Genomic DNA, 18,917 nt, shown 5'->3' with positions numbered 1-18,917 from the left:
CTCATCAATGTCATCGACCAACTCTCCTGACGTCGTGATTAATACTATGAGAACTGCTAGCGCAACATCGCAGGTGGTGGTAAATTGAAGGGGATCAACCGCGGCCTCACTAAAATCGGCCGACATCGCTGGCCAATGGGTCTGCTCTGAGGGTCATTTGCCATTTCGTACTTGAGTTTTACCTGTCTGTGGTAAGTGTTTCACTAGTTTTGCTTCTTTTTCTTCTTTCTTTAGGGGGGGGGGGGGGGGGGGGGGGGGGGGGCAACGAAGCCTCTGCGTTTTTGTTTCAGCGCTGAACAGAATGCGAGACTAGTCAAATCTATCCTCCACGAGTTGAAGAGTAAGATTGGTCGTTAAGCAATGCTTGCTGCATGTCTGACCGTGCATTCCTTTGGGTTAATAAAACCAGCACAGATTAGAAACAATGTCGGGCTCATGTATCCAGCGTGTTTGCGCGTTCACGTTTTACCGTTTTACTTAGCTGTTGTTCCTAGTAGTCCGATGCTTTTTTCCAAACAAGTTCGCATTGGCCAACGGAAGCCCAGTGGACTGCTTCGCTAGACCAGACAAACTCTAGAGGTGTGATCGCACATTTGAAGCACCCTTACCAAGCAGGAATGATCCTCAAAAAGATATTTCTCCATTTCAAATATAGTTGAGTTCAGCCAGTAGGAGAAACAATTGTTTGCAAGGAAACTAACAGCTAGACTTTATATTACAGCGCTGTCTGAATGGTGGAATTTGCCTGCTTTCACATGTATAGCCCCCGCGCAGTGGCGTAGGATAAGGTAAGGCGCACATACGAGGCGAGCTGATCTTTGAGCCTGCTGCAGAGCTCAAATTATCTCCTGATCCAGCGTCACTGTACCACTCGCAATAAGCAATAACAGGTCCAATGACTCCGTGTGTCGTGAATCGATCGTAACATGGCGGTTAAAGCGCAGTCAGACATTCAATCGTCACTGGTGACGAGAAAATATTTGGCTTGAAGCGAGATTCACACTGAGCTGCTTTCGTTGTCCTGTGATAATCTTTTTTTTTTTTCTGAGATTCTAATTTCTTGTTTTCTGGTGGAGATATCTTGGTTCCGTTACATACTGGCGAATTCCGCTTGAGACAATCTCTGACAGTTGTTCTTACAGTATTTGTTGGAACTACCGCCTCTATGACTAACGATGACTGCTAAGCAGTCCGGAACAGCAATTTCAGTCATGTATGCTGAACAATAAGGCGACAAAGAAGTTGAAAGCAAACCAACACCTGTTTTTTTTTCAGCAAAATGTTCTATGTTAATTAAGTTTAAATATACTGCTGTCGTTTTTCATCGATACATTTTTCAAAATTCACTCTTGGATCTGATATTTTGTCGTAATCGCCTATGAAAATTTCCTTGTTACTACAGCTTGGTCAATCTCCCCATGTGGGTATGTGTAATGTCTTTATAGGAAGAAGGAGAAGAAGAAGAAGAAGAAGATGTGTTTTTTGGTTGGAAAACGAAGTGAAAGAAGACAGGAACGCCTGCATCGCAGCTATGGGAAAGGCAAGATTTTATATTTCTTAAAACTCGTAGAACAAAACTGTTCAGCTTCACGTACAAGCTGGGAAAATAGTGCTGCGCGGTGTGCCAATTCGCCAGAAATTTGATGACCGTCCTAATGGCGTGCCCAAGTAGAATTAGCGGCTCTAGCAGCAAAAATCACTCGCGTTTACGCGCATCCTGTCCGCGTAGTTAGCTTAGACTAATGTTAATACATTTATTTCGTCACGCTATGTACATGCCTTCGTATCTGCGATTTAACTTCATGCTGCAATATAAGAGGGCTCGCGGCAATGCGGTCTCTCCCTTCTTGTTTAAAATTTTGGCATTACCGTAAGCCGGGGCAGCGCAGGATGCACAAAATAACGAGAGTTGAAAGCGTAATATAGGTTTTTTCGAATTATTAATCGGATGCGCACCTGACTGATGTGAACGCGACATGGCATTCATAACTACTTTGTTACTTACTGGGGCCGCATTATGAATATTAATGTAAAGAATGCTGCAGATATCACAGCGGTGAAATATTCGAGATGTGTGTTTTGTTCCTGGGAAATAATGACGTATAGACTTTCACTAGCTATTGGTACTGTAGGGGGTATAAACGCACTTCTAATGCTTGTTTGGCAAACTATATCACAGTATGACTAGACTTCTTACCTTCTGTTTGCGATGTCCTTGATTATGCTTTGCATTCCAGGGAACCGCATCAAGAGGATATTTTGGAACAAGGAGAGGTATGGCGGCCGCAACTACCACTGTGAGTACATTTCCTCTTCAATTGTTGGACTCCTATTATGGTTAATGGGGGTTTATCGTCCTAGAGCGATTGAGGCTACGAGGGACGCCGTAGTAAAGGGCTCCGTAAAAATTTCGACCACCAGGAGCTCTTTAACGTGCACTGACATCGCACATTATACGGGCATCTAAAATTTAACCTTTATCGAAACTCAACCGCCGCGGCGGGGATCGCACTCGCGTTCTTCGGATCAGCATCCAGCGCCATAACCACTGGGTCAGCGCGGCGATGTTTAGCCTTCTGCTAATCCACCAGAAGTCTAGCTGCCTGCACCAAGCGGGTTTCAGCAGTGTAACTTGCATCTCTGCAACGCTCAATGAAAGATTTTAATGGGCGTTCTCCGCAGCTAAAAACTTGTAACAAAGCAGTTGCTCTTATTCATTTTGCACTACTGATAACTGCTTGCATCTATTTCTTATCCGTAAGATAGCGTGCTATCGCACACCCAAGTTTGTCACAACTAATGAGATGCTTTTTTCGTGTGAGCTACACTGGTCGAGGTTGAGCAGTTTCGCGTGGCTCCTGGAGAGCCGTGCTGCGCATTCACGAGGAGCAGGTGACGTCACTACGCACAGCTGGCGTGCCTCACCGCGCGCGCTCGCCTTCCTTTACTTAAAATGATCGGAGTGTAAAACGTTGACAACGCCAACGCCAATGAACACAATGAACGCCGATGGCCTATGGCTTCAGCGCCGCGTTTCTCGCACAACGTTGTCTATGCCAACACATGCAGCGCACACCTGTCACTACCGCCACTTAGCTTAGAGCTCGGTTGAGGTGTCACTGTTCCAAGAGGGCAGTCATGCGCCTTTCCTCTGGTTCAGGTGTCCCCCGAGATGTGGACACTTCGCCCCTACCTCATGCTACGTATATCCTGGCATAGCAGAGCTAAGCCACTGCCAATTTTTTACGGCATGCATGACGGAATACAAACATGGGTTGCGATCGCACCGGCGGCAAGTGGTTGTCTTTCTTCTGCTTTTATTATTCTCCCAATGATTAAAAAAACTACCAAAAAGAAATCTGTACTCCTTGGTTTCGGTGGCTGGTGGCTTCCGTCATGCATGCCATAACGAGCACCTCTTTTCCCTTCAACTGTATGCTTAACATGCTTTTGAATGCGACGCTAGTCATTACTCCCCTCTTTACGATTTAGCTAATATGTCTAGATTAGACTGCACGAATAACCGAGTCCACTTTGAAAAAAAGTGAACCTGGGGGTTGAGGAGGGAACCTCAGTCTGCTTAGCCTACGTTTAGACGAAGACAGGCCATCTTGTCGAATCGTAGCTAAGCGTACAGAGACTTCCTCATCAACCCTTGTTAACTTTGTTTCGTGTTGTCAAGAATTGCTTCCTGTTCTATCGCTAACGTGGATCCAAATACAGTTTGCTTTTTCTTCTCAATTCGTAGGGGATATCCTTCGTGATTCTCCTGATGCTGAACATGAAAAACTACTACTTCTACGGACCTTTCCAAATGCTGCACTACCTGAGCTTCACCTATATGCTTAATGGTTCCTTCATCGTTCTGCATGGCATTGTGGGTGACATGGATCCCACCACAAAGTTTGTAAGTGACAAAATTCTTGAACGGGGTCTACCTTACATTGTGACTTTTCTCACTGGCTCTGTAGACGCAAAAATGGCATTAGACATAGTTGTGCCTCCCATTCCGGGCGCATCCTTGATTTGCATCCCTGTAGTAAGAAAGTACGTGAATCGGAATCAACAGTAAAGAAGGTGTTGACAAGTCATCAATGAGGCTACCCTACGTCTGTGCATCTCTTATGGAAGGAAGCATTTGTCCTGATATGGGATTTTTTCTTATGCACCATCACCAATATCGCAATTATGAACAAATCCTTCACCAACAAAAAAGAAAACTGAATTTATTGAAAGAATCAACATTTATTTCTAACAAACTTGGCACATTTCAGCCAAATAAGAGAGATCAGATGGCAGCCGCATGCAAGGTAATTGAAAGATGGTCAAGGTACTGTGCGATCAAAGGGAATAGCACTTAAAGGAGCCCTGAGACAAGTTCCGAAGAGAGTACGTAGACTCGCTAAGTCCCTACAATGTCTTGTCAGGAACACCTAAAACCAAAAAACTTGCTCCAACACGAAGCAGAGAACCCAAAGCCGGCGCAAAATTTGGCAAGCCATTTCCGACAACTTTTCGTGCCTTCCTCTGTTTCACACTCCTGCATATATCGGTAAAGAGATGGCTATTAGGTTAGATTAGATCGCTATTAGATTATCAGACGTCAAGCAGCCACCATGGCTGTGGCAAGACAACCGCTTTGCATCGGAGGATCAGGAAGCTCCGCCCCTCGGAGAATTCCCTCCTGCGTTTGCAGCCGTTTGTGAGGCCACGTGGGTGAGGCCGGCGGAGGAGTAGCGATCTTTCAGCGTGAAACAAAATCACGAGACAGAGGCTCGACAACGCTGAAATTCAAATTTGATTGCAGGTACTAAGCTTCTGAGTTATCACACTCAACAAGAAGGCTAAAAAAAATTCTTACAAGAGCAGCCCGAGAGAGTTCGAGGCAATCAAAGTCAAGACCAGAGAGGGAAACGCCATCCCAAGAGTCAACAAGATCAGAGTGTTGGGAATGACGATCGAGACGCACGGCAGAAACGGCGAGACCGTCACCCGGCTCATTGCGAAAGCGGCGAACGCCACGAGACTACTCAAACGAGTCACGAACAAGAAAAGCGGAATGAGGGAAGAGAGCCTGATCAGACTGATCCACTCGTTCGTCATATGTCACGTAGCGTACGTGGCGGCCTACCACAAGTGGAAGAAGAGCGAGAGAAACAAGATAGATATACTCATCCGCAGAGCCTACCATACGGCACTGGGACTGTTCGAAACAACGAGCACCAAACACCTCCTGCAGCTGGGGGTGCACAACACGCTAGAGGAGAGAGCGGAGGCCCAACGCGCCGCACAACTCGAAAGACTGTCTACGACCAAGGCCGGCCGGAAACTCCTGGACAACCTGGGAATTGTATTTCAAGGCAGGGAACAGAAGCAGCTCCCCGTCCCCGATGAGATCAGGCGCAACATCAGAGTGGACTCGGTACCGAAGAACATGCACCCGGAGTATAATAAAGGGAGGAGAGCAGCGAGAGCCAAGGCGCTGATAGACCAGCATGCGGCCGACACATACGCACGCTACGTTGACGCGGCTGAGTACGCCAAGATACACGGCTTCACGACGGTCGTCGTCGACGCGACCGGCACCGTTCGCACGACCGCCAGCACGAGATGCCCCAGGGCAGAGCAAGCGGAGGAGGTGGCCATCGCCCTGGCCATCGCCGACCGCGACTGCCACACGGTGCTATGCGACTCGAGGCAGGCGGTGAGAAATTACGCCAAAGGCAGGATAGCGAAGGAAGCGGTGCGCATACTGCAGGCAACCAAGAACGACGATGGCAGCAAACAAGTGAGAATCAAGTGGTTCCCGGCGCACGCGGGCGAGGCGTCAGACCGCAACGCCAACCACAACGAGACGCACACGCCGATGCGCGCGCGCTAACGGACCGCGCCTCGGTCGACTGGCCGCTGTGGTTCAGCACCAAGGACCGAATGACCGAATACAACGAAATAACCAAGGCGTTCTGCCTAGCTCGCAGAACCCTTCCACCCCCTTGCTCGGGGCTCAGTCGAGAGCAAGCCGTTTTATTCAGACAGTTACAGACGGGCTCACTCCCCAGCCCGTCGCTGTTGCACAGAATGTATCCCGAGACGCACCCGACAGACAAATGCAGAGTCTGCCAAACGGAGACGGCCGGCTTCGCACACATTCTGTGGAATTGCAGCAAGTACCAGGAAGAAGCTAAGTCTGGGAGGATCCCGCCGCGACTGGAAGCAGCCGCAGGGAGCGACAAACAAGAGGAACAACTTTGGGCAGTCCAGCAGGTCATCGAGGGGCTGGCCCGGCAGGGACCCAGCGACCCGGCAACGGCGAGCGGGGACCCAGGCCGCGCGGCCGGCGCCCAGAGGACGACGTAGGCCCCGTCCGGAGCGCGCGCGCGCGAGCGCGCGTTCTACTGCAGGCCCCAAATAAACGTTTTAATAACCCACAATTACTCGAGGATATTCGTGAAGCAGCTTTTTTTACGTAATACTCGTATCCCAGGCATACCGCAACTTTATTAGTTAGCAGCCCCTTACATATACCCTTACATAACCCCTTTAAAAATTAATGAAAGCATGAGAGGGGGATGATTGGTCACTGACTAGGGCTTTTAAGCAAATTTTAATACTAGATTCTTGCATGGTGAAGCTACTCAATATAGCACGCGCGGGCGGTACGAGAAACAGGACATAAAATGGTGATACGATACCATACGATACAATAAATACAAAACAATACAATGAAATACAATGTAATGCAATTCAACGTCGAACAGTTTTATTCCGTTAGGGATGCTGGTGTTGGCTATGCCCGCGGAAGTGTCGAGCACTTGTGGGAGGGGCACGTATTTCTTTCGGGTCATTCTTGTCACCAGGGCCGTTGGTGGGGAACTGCGAGTAAGAATATCAGGTTCTTCATAATCGCAGGGGAATAATTGAAGAAAACATTACGAAAGACAATAAAAAGAAAAATTAACTAGTAGGGATGCACAATAGAAAACGTAAACTTTGGTTAGTGTGCTATAAAGCAGCGACAAGAAAATAGAATACGGGGTCTGGATTCAACGCAAACGCAAGAACACTGGGACACAGCGACGAAAAGCGCGACACAAGGTATTGTCACTGAAGTAAGACGACAAAACACTACGCGAGAAACAATCCGTTATGGCCACGGGAGTAGCTAACACCATTTTTTTTGTTGTCAATAGACAACGATAATTTCAGTGGCCTAACTGTAACGCATTAACTTTAAATCTAGTAGTTAGATGTCTGTATTTATTTGAAAGACAACTGAACGCACCATATTGGTAAGCAACGCGACTATGTAAGAGCATAATGAGCAGTCAGTAAACAATAAAGGTCAATTCCAGTGTGGAAATGGCGACACATTTGCAATGAATACAATGCAGTGGCAGAGCTTGGAATACACAGCGAATGGATGGCAGGACGACACATGAACTCGTCACAGTACAGACCGCCTAGCACATTGGATACACAGGGTGCAGCGGCAGAATGATACATTAGCATAGAGAAAAATTCTAAATCCAAAAGCTTTGCATGTAGAGAAGCACTTCAAATAAAGAACTATAGATAGGCAATTCTTAAATGCCGTGAACTGATACTACCGTATTGCACCAGAATATGCTACGCGTTATATCTGTGGTAGCATACTAAGTTTGTATAAGTAGTATACTAAGTTCGTTCGCAGCCTTCCACCGGCTAGTGACAAACAGCAGTCGCCATTTCCGCTAGCACAGGTTTTTATATTGCTAATGCAGTAACAATAAAAAAGAGTAATCAGATGATACGGGGCACATTGCTACGATTAAGTGTAACAGACTGAGCGCTTCATTGGATGAGTCTGGTAGATCGCCAGTATTCACGATCGGGTCACGTAAACGCAGGCTTTTTCATCGAGGGAATCAACAAGATAAACTCTTTGCCAAGAACCCGCGCGATTCGAACGTAGTCTCACATGACACTCAACTTCGCTGACACGAAGACTTTATCAATAACGTCACCGGCTCCTTAGTATGAAGACTTGCTGAGAGGATTAATTAGTCGGAAGGGATACAAAAATGAATGAGGAAAAACACAGCTGTTCTCGGTGCTGCTTTACTATAGTTGAAGGTACAGCACAAGCTAGAGAACGCTAAGACATTCCTTTCTACGATTCGAAAACATGAGGCTTTGGTTAGTGGACAAATTCACCTCGTAGTTTGCAACTGTACAGAACCCTTTAACGAACGAATGCGTGTATCCCCTGACGTTTGTGCTTCAACTATGGCTGTCATGTGCCAGCAAACTCAACATACCAAGCAAATGTCCTCGCATCTCGCGGTCTCAACGTTTGTATTGAGTGCTGTAAATGGACATAGATCAAAACACTCTGTGTCATAGTGTTCCCTGACATCACCGCCCTACTATAAATATACTGCGCCTCTCACGATTTACTCTGGAGTTCTTTTGTGAAACTTGAGGAAGGAAGCGCCTAGGCACTGAAGCGTGTTATATTCACGTGTCGATGAGTGAAACAATAGACTAAATTTAACTGAAGGTTCTTTTATCAGTTTTTGTTAATTGATAGCGTTCATTTAACTCAAGGACAACAAATACATGATCTTGTTTTGGGTGTTCCTTCAAAAAATGATCCCTCGACTCAAACGGAAAAGCGGCGATACCAAAGCAACTAAAAGCGGAAACGAGGATTGGAGCAGGAGCGGACATATAGAGGTGTCACAATGACCTCAAAGCTAGCAGTATACTAGTTTTTCTACTTAGAGTTCGAGCTGTGTTTTACTAATATCTAAAAAAATTACCTCTTCCAGGCGTAGCTAGATTTCAAAACTCGCAAAGCGGGGGAAAAGCGCTAACGACTTGAAGAAAAAAAAAATGGGCTTTACATTTTTTTTTCTTTTATAACCTTGCCCATTGGCTGCAAATCTAAGGCCTAAAAAGACTTCTATTGCCAATCTCGGTTGCACATCAAGCTATAAATCGGTATTGTGCTATAAAGTTTTGAGTTCTGTGGCATTAAATATATATATATTTTTTTCGCAACAAAGCAGGATCACTGGTCTCTTCTGTGACTCAGTGGGACCTTAGCAAGTAAAATGGATTTGAAACAAGATTCCTGAAAAAGGGATCTGATACAATCGATAAACAGCAAAAGTTCACGCGTGGTAGCGTTCATCACGACTCTCTCTCCCTTTTCTCGCAGTTAATCACGTACTACGGCAGCGGTGCACTGATGTACCTCGTCTCCAGCTTCATGTCGTTCTCCTATCTCTCCAGCAGCCACATGATCACCACCGCTATAGCTGTAGGTATCATTTTTGCACTCCAAATCACGATGAACCTGCACTCAGCGCGCGGCTTAATTAATGTCGCGATACATCCCAGTGTTCTAGATCACAGGAAATGAGACCATGTTTTTGTGCCACTTCCATGCCAGCCTTTTAAGCGAATGCTGGTACTGAAATGGTGAAATGCCTTCACTGAATTCGCAAAAATATACGCGTGTTATAATGGGAAACGATTGGCCGGTACGGTCACTATTGTGCTTATTGTTCTAACAGTTTTCCGAGGAACGTGAGCGAGCCGGACACCAGCTAGTGCTTTCTTCGAGACGCTTTGCTTTGCGTGTTTTTTTTTGTAGGGTCTTGGCGTCATCCAGGGAGTTCTGATGGCCGCCCTGGCGATTTTTGTCACAATGCTCTAACGCCCTCCTTTGAGCGACATGGGAACTGCGAGAAGATAGTGCCTGCACTAAAAGCTCAAATAAACAAAATGCTTTAATTTTTGGAAATTTCTACCGCGCGCGTCTGTTGTTTATGACTCACCGGGTGAAGATTAACAGTCAACAGTAGCAGCTGCTAAATTTATTTACCTGTTGTAAACACGCTTTTGAAATCTTAAGGAAGTCACTGTGCATCATCATCATAGAAACTTTATTGTAAGCAGAGGAGTTTGGGGCTCATAGACCCCAGGGCCCGCGCACGGTTCCACTGCACTCAAACGTTCATGTTCCTGCGGATCATGACGTCGGCAGCCCGGCTAGTTGCGATGGCCTGTTTGGCCGGGTCCGCGAAGCGCAGCAGGGTATCCCTTGCCTGCCAAGTGGTGAGGTGCATGCTGGTGCACCAGTCTTCTCTGAACGAAAATTTGAGCTTCTCAAAGCCTGAATTCTCTATTTAAGATAAGGCTCATTTATCAAAGGAATACACCCAAACTGAAGCCCGTTTTTGAATGCACCATGCTGGTGCGCTTTTAGCACAGCAGGTTCCGTGCCCAACGTAGGAAAGAGTGAGTGAGTGAGTGAGTGAGAGGGTGTGTGTGTGTGTGTGTGTGTGTGTGTGTGTGTGTGTGTGTGTGTGTGTGTGTGTGTGTGTGTGTGTGTGTGTGTGTGTGTGTGTGTGTGTGTGTGTGTGTTTGTGTTTGTGTGTGTGTGTGTGTGTGTGTGTGTCACCTGTCTCTAAATGACATGAATGGTCAGCAACATGAAAGTGGCCCCAGCGGCTATAATTATTTGCCTCGATGACGGGCACTACTGGCAAGGATGGAAGAACAGAGGCCTCCTAGGAGACTCTGATGCTCAGCTCTGACGGAGCTACTCAACTCGCTGTCATGCAACTGGCTGAAAAAGCTGCCTGGACCCAAGAGCTCTTAACAGTCGTCTAAGCGGATGGGTAACCCAATCCTCCTTTGTTGGACATAAGTTGTAATAGTTATATATTTGTTTCATTCTGTTTGGTGACCATTTTCTTTTTTTGCAAAGTTCATTGCAACGTCTCTATTTTCCTTTGTTTTGCCAATGTTAGCTGTCTGCCAGGCGCTGCCACTCAAGCCCTTTGAGGCTTTGGTAGGCCTGATTTATGTTGTCTGGCAATTGACGTGAATAAAAGTTCTATCTATCTAAAAAAAAAAAAAAAAGTTATTTCAACCATTCAATCTTTGCGACCGAACATCATGCAAGATTATCGGCGTTCACCGGCTTAATTAAAGAAAACTACCTATCTATTTCGTAGTTTAAGTACGCGTCAATACGTCTACGTCCGGCCGATTATGCGCTACCGAACAGCACAGAGGACAGACAAGAGAGAGCTTTCTTCGTATGAAAGTCTGAACACAGATCAACTGCAAAGCTTTGTAAAAAGCCAGCGCAGAAAGCGGAAGCTGCAGGCAGGTCGGCGCTCTCACACATTATACTTCGCATTGCCGTTGGCGGCCATTAAAACTGGCGCACAGAAAAAAAAGTAGCAGACCGGAGGCTGAAACGTACCTTGTTCCCCATGGACATCGCAGTAAGTTGCTGAGTGCACTGCGTGGCGCAACAGTGCCCGTGTATTTCACATTTCAGACGAAGCTCAGCGCTGTTTACGCAACGTAGGGCAGTAGTTTCATCATTAGACCGAGCCGACATAGTGGGCCTAGTTCTCTGTGCGCCAAATAATGGCGCTGAGGATTTCGGATTTCGCCTATTGTTCGCAGTGCACGTGTTCGGTGAAGAAAAATCCAGTAGCAGCGATTATGAAAAGCTACTGCTTCCACATGTTCATGTCCGCTGTTTTTGGAAAGTACGAACTCTGCTGCGGTCAAAAAAGCTCGATATACCCGGGTGCTGGGGCAGCACGACCGCATGCTACCGGCTTACGAATGGTCAGGCGACAAAACATTTGAGGAATAAATGCTTCCAGCTAGAAAATGTATTCTAGGGTCACATCGCCAGCGAAATTCCCATATCTTATCCCGTAAAAAATTAATATATTTTTGATTACAAACTTCGAAAAAACAAGTCTCAAATTGCGGAAGTCAAAATTCTTATCGAATGGAATATATTGATTGAATGGCGAAATAACCAGTATAAACACGTTCAATATAGCGACTATGAAGTGAACAGTTCCCAGAATATTTTTATTCAGTAACCAGGCACAACCTAATATAAAAAGTATTCACTTCATTTCCAAGAAAATTTTGAGACTCCTTAGACACAAGCAATGCTTCAGAGACTCTAATGCTCAAGCAAATACATGTTCACAGCAAATCTCAGCCAGACAATGCAAATAGAGAGTACGCGCGCACGTAAGATACAAAAAAAAATATTTAACTTAAAAACGCCGCCTTGCTTGTCTCTAAATAGCTTTTCGTCTGCGGACACAGTAAAAATTAGCTTTCAAGACGTACACTTATCTCGGGGGTTCATCTTCGAACCAACAGGACAGTTGAAAGCGTCGGCAAATTCTGGAATTCGCTTCACAACAGTGTTGCACTGGTATGCAGAATCGCCAAGCGAGGCAGTGTCCTCGCAGTAGGAATCGTCATCGTACGTCGGATCGGATCCCAACTTTTCGGGATCGCAACAACGCATAGCACAGTTCGCCACAAAAAACAGCTGCTCAGCCGTGTAAGGGAGAGCGGTCAGGAAGTCTTTCTTCGCGGACACGGGACGCCTGCGGAAGGCTACGTAAGACGCGGACGTCGCAGCTACTGCGGCAATGAGTTCAGGGTCTCCGAGCACGCCTTCAGCATTGTAAGCATAGTCTTTGAATGGCTGAAAAAAATACAAAAAATGCGGCTCATAAGTTTCTACCCTTTTGTTGTAAATATCGCGTGTTGCTTAAACCAGAGAAAATCGAAAAAAATTCTCTCGGCCTAACCGCACGTTTGTTCGGGCTCAAATTTCACACAGAGGTTGCATTTGGCAGTCAGTTTTGTTTTATACCACATTTAGGTGGGGTACTTGCCTGATTCCGTCAGAATTATTTGGAAATCCCCATCACCTGCGGCGACGGGGAACCAAACCTAGAGACTCGCAGCAGTGGTACCCGTAGCGCCATCTCGTACCCACCGGAGAAACCAAGCTGTGCTAAATTGGTGAGCAAATCATCTTTGCTTGGTGCTGTCTGCTGCGAAGCAGCGCAAGACATCACCGAAAATGCGGTCGTACATCGATCAAGAGAAGGTCATGGCCGTGACTTGGCTATGCGAGTCCAAGTCCTCCCACGCTGCCCTCCCCGGTAGAGGGCTCGTTTCTCCGGTAAGTGCGATATGGCGCCACGGGTACCAGTGCTGCGAAGCTTTTCGGTTTTTGTTTTCCGTCACCGCAGACAATGGGGATTTCCAAATAATTCAGACCGAATCAGGCAAGTACTCCACCTAAATGTAGTATAAAACAAAACTGACCACCAAATCCAACCTCTGTGCGAAATCTGAACCCGAACAAAAGCGCGGTTATGCCGAGATAATTTTTTTCGATTTTCTCTGATTTACGCAACAGTCGGTATTGATTTCTCTTAATGCTAAATAAACTTTCGTGACTAAACCCAGCATACGAAGAAATTGGCGGGCTATCACGCGATGTGTTCCGACAAATCTTCGTTGGCAGTAGTTGTACATTTCTCTTTTACAATGAACGGCTTCGCATTGCATCTTTAAATTTTATTTAGCCCTCTCTTTTTCCTTCTGCTGCTGCCGTGTCACTGCATCGCGCCGTGCTTGTCGAAAGACTTACATTATTGATGGGGTGTGCAGTCAGAGGTGCGACGGCGCTGACAAAGCGCTTATTGTGGACAATAATTTCGGAAACCAACTTTTGGTCAAATACTGGGTATTTGACTCTTAGGTCTACGCGTCGAAAATCAACTGCAAAACAATATTTATGTTTATGTGTATCGTCTTATACCAATGTGCTTCATGTCCGAAGGGACAATAACTAAGTTGAGTGGATGGATGGTTGCGTAACAAATACGCGTGCAATTCTGAACACATATTTACTTTAAAATATTTATTCAATAAGAAATAAGCTGATGTGTTGTACTTCGGTTTGCCACAAGCGCACGTTATGAACAATAGAGATCACCTCTAATCATTCAAAACTTACCGGTTCTGGGTGAGATTTGGTGCACTTCGACACTCGGTTGTAGAATGAGAGCGCGACGGCTGACCTCCAGTTTGCAGAGCCTCTGGCAGTGTCTTCCAGTCCTGGCGAATCCGCAGAGCACCCATCGCGCATGATTGCCCGTGCAATAATCTACGTTTCAAGAAGAGAGGGTTTGTTCGAGTTAGCAGCATGATGTGCGCAAAAACACTTATAATATCTCGCGCGATAGCCGCCGGAAGAAGGAAAACATGTACACTGATGTTACGTAATTACTACGTCTAAACCATTTGAGGTGATACTTTGAGGTAGACATTTGAGGTAGACATTTGAGGTGATACTGATCATTGTTTCTCGTCATGCCTGGTGTCACGTGGTAATCCTACATTGCTTAATTTTTTTTTTGCAGAACTTTGCTGGTTGTGTTGTCACAATGGAATTCTATCTTGTAAACATAAGCAGGCTAAATTTTTCATTACCGATCTAAACTGCATCACCAATAGTGTCACGGTAACAACACGGAACGCTTCTTTAACCAATGTGACATCCTTTTAAGTAAATTCGAGGCCACCGGATTTTTTTCCTGACCCTCTAGCGGAGCACCAGTAACACCTGCAACACTCACGACCTCTTAAAGTATGACGTTGGTGACAGTTTTCACTCACTGCTGATCTGGATTACTAAGTATAGCATGCGAGCCGTTCTACAAGATACAGAAGCAAATCCGTTCACTTGGGAACTTTTAAAAAGTTCAATATCTTCTGTATCCCCCTCTCTCTCTTCTGCCCAAACTTTTGTTTCCCGGTAAGACATGAGAGCGGAGGTACCAAAAAACACATTTTGGCTTCACAGTACAAATAAAGCCTAGCGTATTCATTGTTCACACCTTACTTATGACGTTACATATGCACAAGCAATGTGCATAGTTTAAACCATTCACAAAAGCTTGCTACGACTCACAAATTCATAAGAGAAAACAAATTATCCTTCACACGTGCGCATACCATCCCCATGGTTCCATAGTGGTAGACCAGGGGAGCGTTTTTCATGAAGACAGGAGGCCTGGCAACACCAGCAGGAACAACGAGCTTGTTGAGGGAGGGCGTGTAGGCGGCCACCGCACTCGCAGCCGGAAAGTGCACGTCCGTGGTGGCGACCCTCTTCAGAATACGCTTCTGCGCTATGCTCGCGGAGAGTATCCAGGTTTCCCAGAAGACCCCGTTTGCTTCTGGGAAGTCTCCATATATCTCCTCCAAGTCTGACTCCGTTCGGATGTGGGCGGGGAATCCGACGACCACGTCCGCCGCAGCAAGTCGTCGTAGCGCTTCTAGCCGTGTGGCCTCATCGGGAAGTCGTGATGAAAAGCTGGACTGTTTCTGTTTGACATGTTCGATCGTTGCATTCAGCAGCACCCGAGATAGAGTTTCCACTTGAGCTCTCACTTGCGGCGTGAACGCTGTGTTTGAGAAAGCGGCATATTATAATGAAGCCACAGCGATTTAATGCAGAATCCATCGTATAACAATGTGTAGATTAGCGAGGCAAATACGTAGTCTTAACTGTACGGGATCGGGACTCAAATAAATGGGGAATCATTTGATGAAATCTGATCAATGCGCCCACTATTTGGTAGGGAAGCAATAAGGGTAAATACGAGGGCGGAGTGCTACTTTGTTTCAAATGCAGATAAATATTTAGACTTCCCCGCGGAGGTTCTATTTCGCGGTTTCGCTCAACCAGCTCGGCCTATTATAGTGGCGACAGTATACTCCGGCATGTCTGTGCTTCGCTCCTAATTGCGTGAATACGGATGTTCTTCTCGTGTAGCCCAGTATTATTTATTGATGTGCACGTTAATACGCGACCGCTCAGTTCAGCAACCACAAAAATGCCACGATCAGTTAACGAGGAAATATATAGGAGTGAAATTCTAACGTCTTTTTATACGTAAGACAACGCTTCTTCTTTCGTACGTAATCATATTTTGTCTTATACCACGCTCATTAGGAAATTAGGAACTTTGTTTTTAACTCGTGCAGCATCGTATCCCTTCACGAAAATACCAATAACAAGTATAACGAAAACGGCCTCAGTGCTGGGAAATAAGCCGTAATACGCAGTAAACACACCTTTAGCTGGCACCTCATTTCTGACGAAAATCGGCTGCCTATACCAGGCATTCAGTTTCTACCTCTGCATTTTAACGTTTCAAAGGAACAACGAACCGTTTCAAGTTTTTCATTGATAGATGTGCCTAGGCATGAATATTGGAGGCGCACTCCGTTCCTCTCAGAACACGAAGATTCGAAACGACACTAACGAAAAGTTTTCTGAAAAGAACGACGCCTTTTCCACTGGCTGGAAGGCGCTCAGGACCTACTTTTCAGCAGGAACAGTCCCTGTAAAGCAGGTCCCATGACTTGAGATACTTTCTGGATGCAGCGGTCCTGCAAATCGCTGACGCTGTGCGCCGCCAGCAGCGAATTTCTGCCGAAGCCCACAAGTTGGCGAATGAGGCTCCACGTCATCAACTGATTTGCTTTTGGCCGTTGCTCTGGCAGTGTTACCAGTTTCAGGAGCGCAAGCCCAGCCGACGTAGCGTGCGCTGTATCGTTGACGCCGTAAGCCAGAAGCGAGGTCCGTTGAAGTTCAGTGTGCCACTGATCTGGGAAAAAGTTTCAACATAAGATGCAGGAGTTAATGCATTAAGGTCGACCTCGCGCACGGATGAAAGAATGCTTACAAGGAGACTAAAGGAAAATATCAAACAAGACAATAAGGATGAATTACTACTCGGGAACAATACCGACCTTTTTTTTTTTTTCAGTGTGTAAAGGTGACTGCGTTTCTGAGAAAATCGCAGATGAATTTCCCTAAACCGTTCCACATACAAAACGTCTCAGATAAATGTCAGATAAACGTCAGTTTTCATGACGCATTTGAAATAAAGCTCTCTGACCAATCATAGGCGCCATTTCTAAAGAACGGGAACGCGGCCGGAAACCGAAATAGTACAGGCCGTCTCCGCCCTTCCACTATAGTCCACCACCCACCGAGAGGCAGATGCTTTCTGATTTACGCTGAATCGCCTGCAAATGTGTCTCGTGGAAATTCACGCGTATGAAATAATTAGCCTCCATGAGTTCGAAAGAAACTATGTGATGTTATCGAGGGCAGACAAAGACTGCAAAACAAACTGCTGATCGCGCTCACGCCCGTATACATCAGCGGCGACGATGCGAGCGGATGGACCTCGGTGCGCTGTGGGCTGCCGTGAAGTGTACACATAAGCTTCAAGGGATCCGTAAACGCTTGGAGTGGCAGTTCGCGCGCTAATGTATTTCACCTGAGTGAAAAACTGCACGCGCATTCCTCATCAAGTGGTGGGCTGTGCTGTCCATTATCACGTATTTGTTGACTAGCTGCACAGTAAGCATGATCGAAGACGACCCTTGTGACTGACTCTCGTCTTGTCGTTGCGATGTCTTCGTAAGTACGTCAATTATTTCAGCGTTACTACTACAACTACTCCGACTAAGCTGACAAGTTAATGCTGACACCGACGACTACAACGCGGAACGCAGGAAGGGGCACCCAAGAGCTGCGCTCTAAAATGCGACTGATTATTGCACTAAAAAACTGTTAAGTAGGTAACTTTACGGTTAAGTGACTACGATTTTGTTGTAGATCAATATACAAAGAAGCTCTGTGTATGAAAAAAGCGACCCATGCAGAATTCACAGTTGTCTAAAAGAGACGTCGCTCTATTGTTGGAAATCAATTGCTTCTGTGTACTTTCAATTGTAAGCTCCCCGGCCAAGGTAAACTCCTTCCAATATCTGCGCAGACAATTAGGATCGCGTGCATATTGTTCGAAAATTCAACCCGATTTTAGTAAAGCACGGCTTGACATGGTGAAACTTATGTTGAATCTTTTGCATCCCGGCTGCGATAAAGCTTGAACAGCAAGTAAACTTTTATCCACTATTTTTAAATGCAACTTCCCCTGCCTGAACATGAGACTTACACCTAAGCGCATTCTACTTTTATGCATTTATTACAGATCTTCTGGCACTCAGCCAACTGTTCCCGCACGTGTCTAGCGCACGCCCGACTGTTAGTCGGGCTGACTTGCGTACCGTCACGAATCATAACTCCAAGCTAAACATTACATTATGGTATGACGGATGTTTGCCCTTGTGCCTTTGTACCGGAGAAATCATTTATCTTTATAAGTTGTGTGACAGATGTCCTTACGGTGGTGATAAGAAATGGCATTTAGAAACAGAAGTGTCAGCACATGCATATCGAGGGAAGCTTCTCTACCGCTGCCTTTTGCTGGCTGTTTTTTTAGGGGTTTGTCATGTATTAATATCGATTAAGATACCTCAGCGCAGGATTTTACGTACATTGATGACATACCTGGGGGTTGGTACCAGTTGGCATAGGCAGCTAACTCTTCCAGGTTGAAGAACAGTCCTTCCTGACGTCTGTTCGATATTCGGTCTTGAGCTTTAAGTTTCCGGGACGCTGGAATAATAGTTTATTAGTCAGTGTAACAGTATTGCACGTACTTTTTTTCCTTAGCTCGTGAAAGTTTCTTTGCACATATCGTGCAACCCTCGTTTTAGCTTTAGCACAGCAGAGTAAGGTTTGGCGACGGGTGTGTTTTGGTACGGCTAAGATTCAGGAACGAGGTAGCTGACGGTAAAGTTCGGAAAGTGGCACGATGGCGCTGCCGGTTTACAATATTGACAACACATTTGCGATAGATTTTGTTTTTCACTGACAGCCACAACTCCTTTAAGAGATTATGCATGCTGCTAGAGGAACTACCAGTGCAGGCATTCGCCTGTGATGCACTGTCGCTAAGATCGACGAAGGCAGTGTGCTCAGCGACCGTAATTGTCTGATAAAAAAGTAAGTGCCGACGTATTTCTCGTGCAGTCAATTGAGAACAAAGCAAAGTCCATGCTACGCTCCCATTGATGGTCAAGAAAAATGGTCCTACCTTGCGCCAGAACATAAAGTGCATGAGCTTTGCCAGAATAAGCTTTTC

The 18,917-nt window shown here is 46.0% G+C and overlaps 2 protein-coding genes across 2 annotated transcripts; one reads left to right on the top strand and one right to left on the bottom strand.

Moving 5' to 3' along the window:
- Positions 1 to 2,240: 2,240 nt before the first annotated feature.
- Positions 2,241 to 9,703, top strand: LOC149340275 (uncharacterized). Its single transcript, XM_089549016.1, has 4 exons — positions 2,241 to 2,297; positions 3,749 to 3,907; positions 9,203 to 9,304; positions 9,641 to 9,703. Exons 1-4 carry the CDS (start codon positions 2,277 to 2,279, stop codon positions 9,701 to 9,703), a joined length of 345 nt encoding a protein of 114 aa, XP_089405142.1. The 5' UTR covers positions 2,241 to 2,276.
- A 2,451-nt stretch (positions 9,704 to 12,154) lies between these two features.
- On the bottom strand, positions 12,155 to 16,386 carry LOC149340274 (neprilysin-3-like). Its single transcript, XM_089551092.1, has 4 exons — positions 16,239 to 16,386; positions 14,863 to 15,314; positions 13,862 to 14,011; positions 12,155 to 12,532 (listed from the first exon to the last, which is right to left on the bottom strand). The coding sequence occupies exons 1-4, from the start codon at positions 16,384 to 16,386 to the stop codon at positions 12,155 to 12,157; spliced, it is 1,128 nt and encodes a 375-aa protein (XP_089407218.1).
- Between the last annotated feature and the right edge of the window lie 2,531 nt (positions 16,387 to 18,917).

Source organism: Amblyomma mixtum, chromosome 6, assembly GCF_055824585.1.
Source record: "Amblyomma mixtum isolate Tamu chromosome 6, ASM5582458v1, whole genome shotgun sequence".
Taxonomy (NCBI): domain Eukaryota; kingdom Metazoa; phylum Arthropoda; class Arachnida; order Ixodida; family Ixodidae; genus Amblyomma; species Amblyomma mixtum.
The sequence above is the reverse complement of the archived record's forward strand: the minus strand, read 5'-3'. Positions and strand labels throughout refer to the sequence as shown.

Coding starts and splice junctions, on each gene's coding strand:
- LOC149340275 (XM_089549016.1), top strand. CDS start 2,277: ATGGCGGCCGCAACTACCACT. Junction 3,908..9,202: donor TGGATCCCACCACAAAGTTT/GTAAGTGACAAA, acceptor CTTTTCTCGCAG/TTAATCACGTACTACGGCAG. Junction 9,305..9,640: donor TGATCACCACCGCTATAGCT/GTAGGTATCATT, acceptor TTTTTTTTGTAG/GGTCTTGGCGTCATCCAGGG.
- LOC149340274 (XM_089551092.1), bottom strand. CDS start 16,386: ATGACGTGGAGCCTCATTCGCCAACTTGTGGGCTTCGGCAGAAATTCG. Junction 15,315..16,238: donor GGGACTGTTCCTGCTGAAAA/GTAGGTCCTGAG, acceptor TCTCAAACACAG/CGTTCACGCCGCAAGTGAGA. Junction 12,533..13,861: donor CCAAATCTCACCCAGAACCG/GTAAGTTTTGAA, acceptor TATTTTTTTCAG/CCATTCAAAGACTATGCTTA.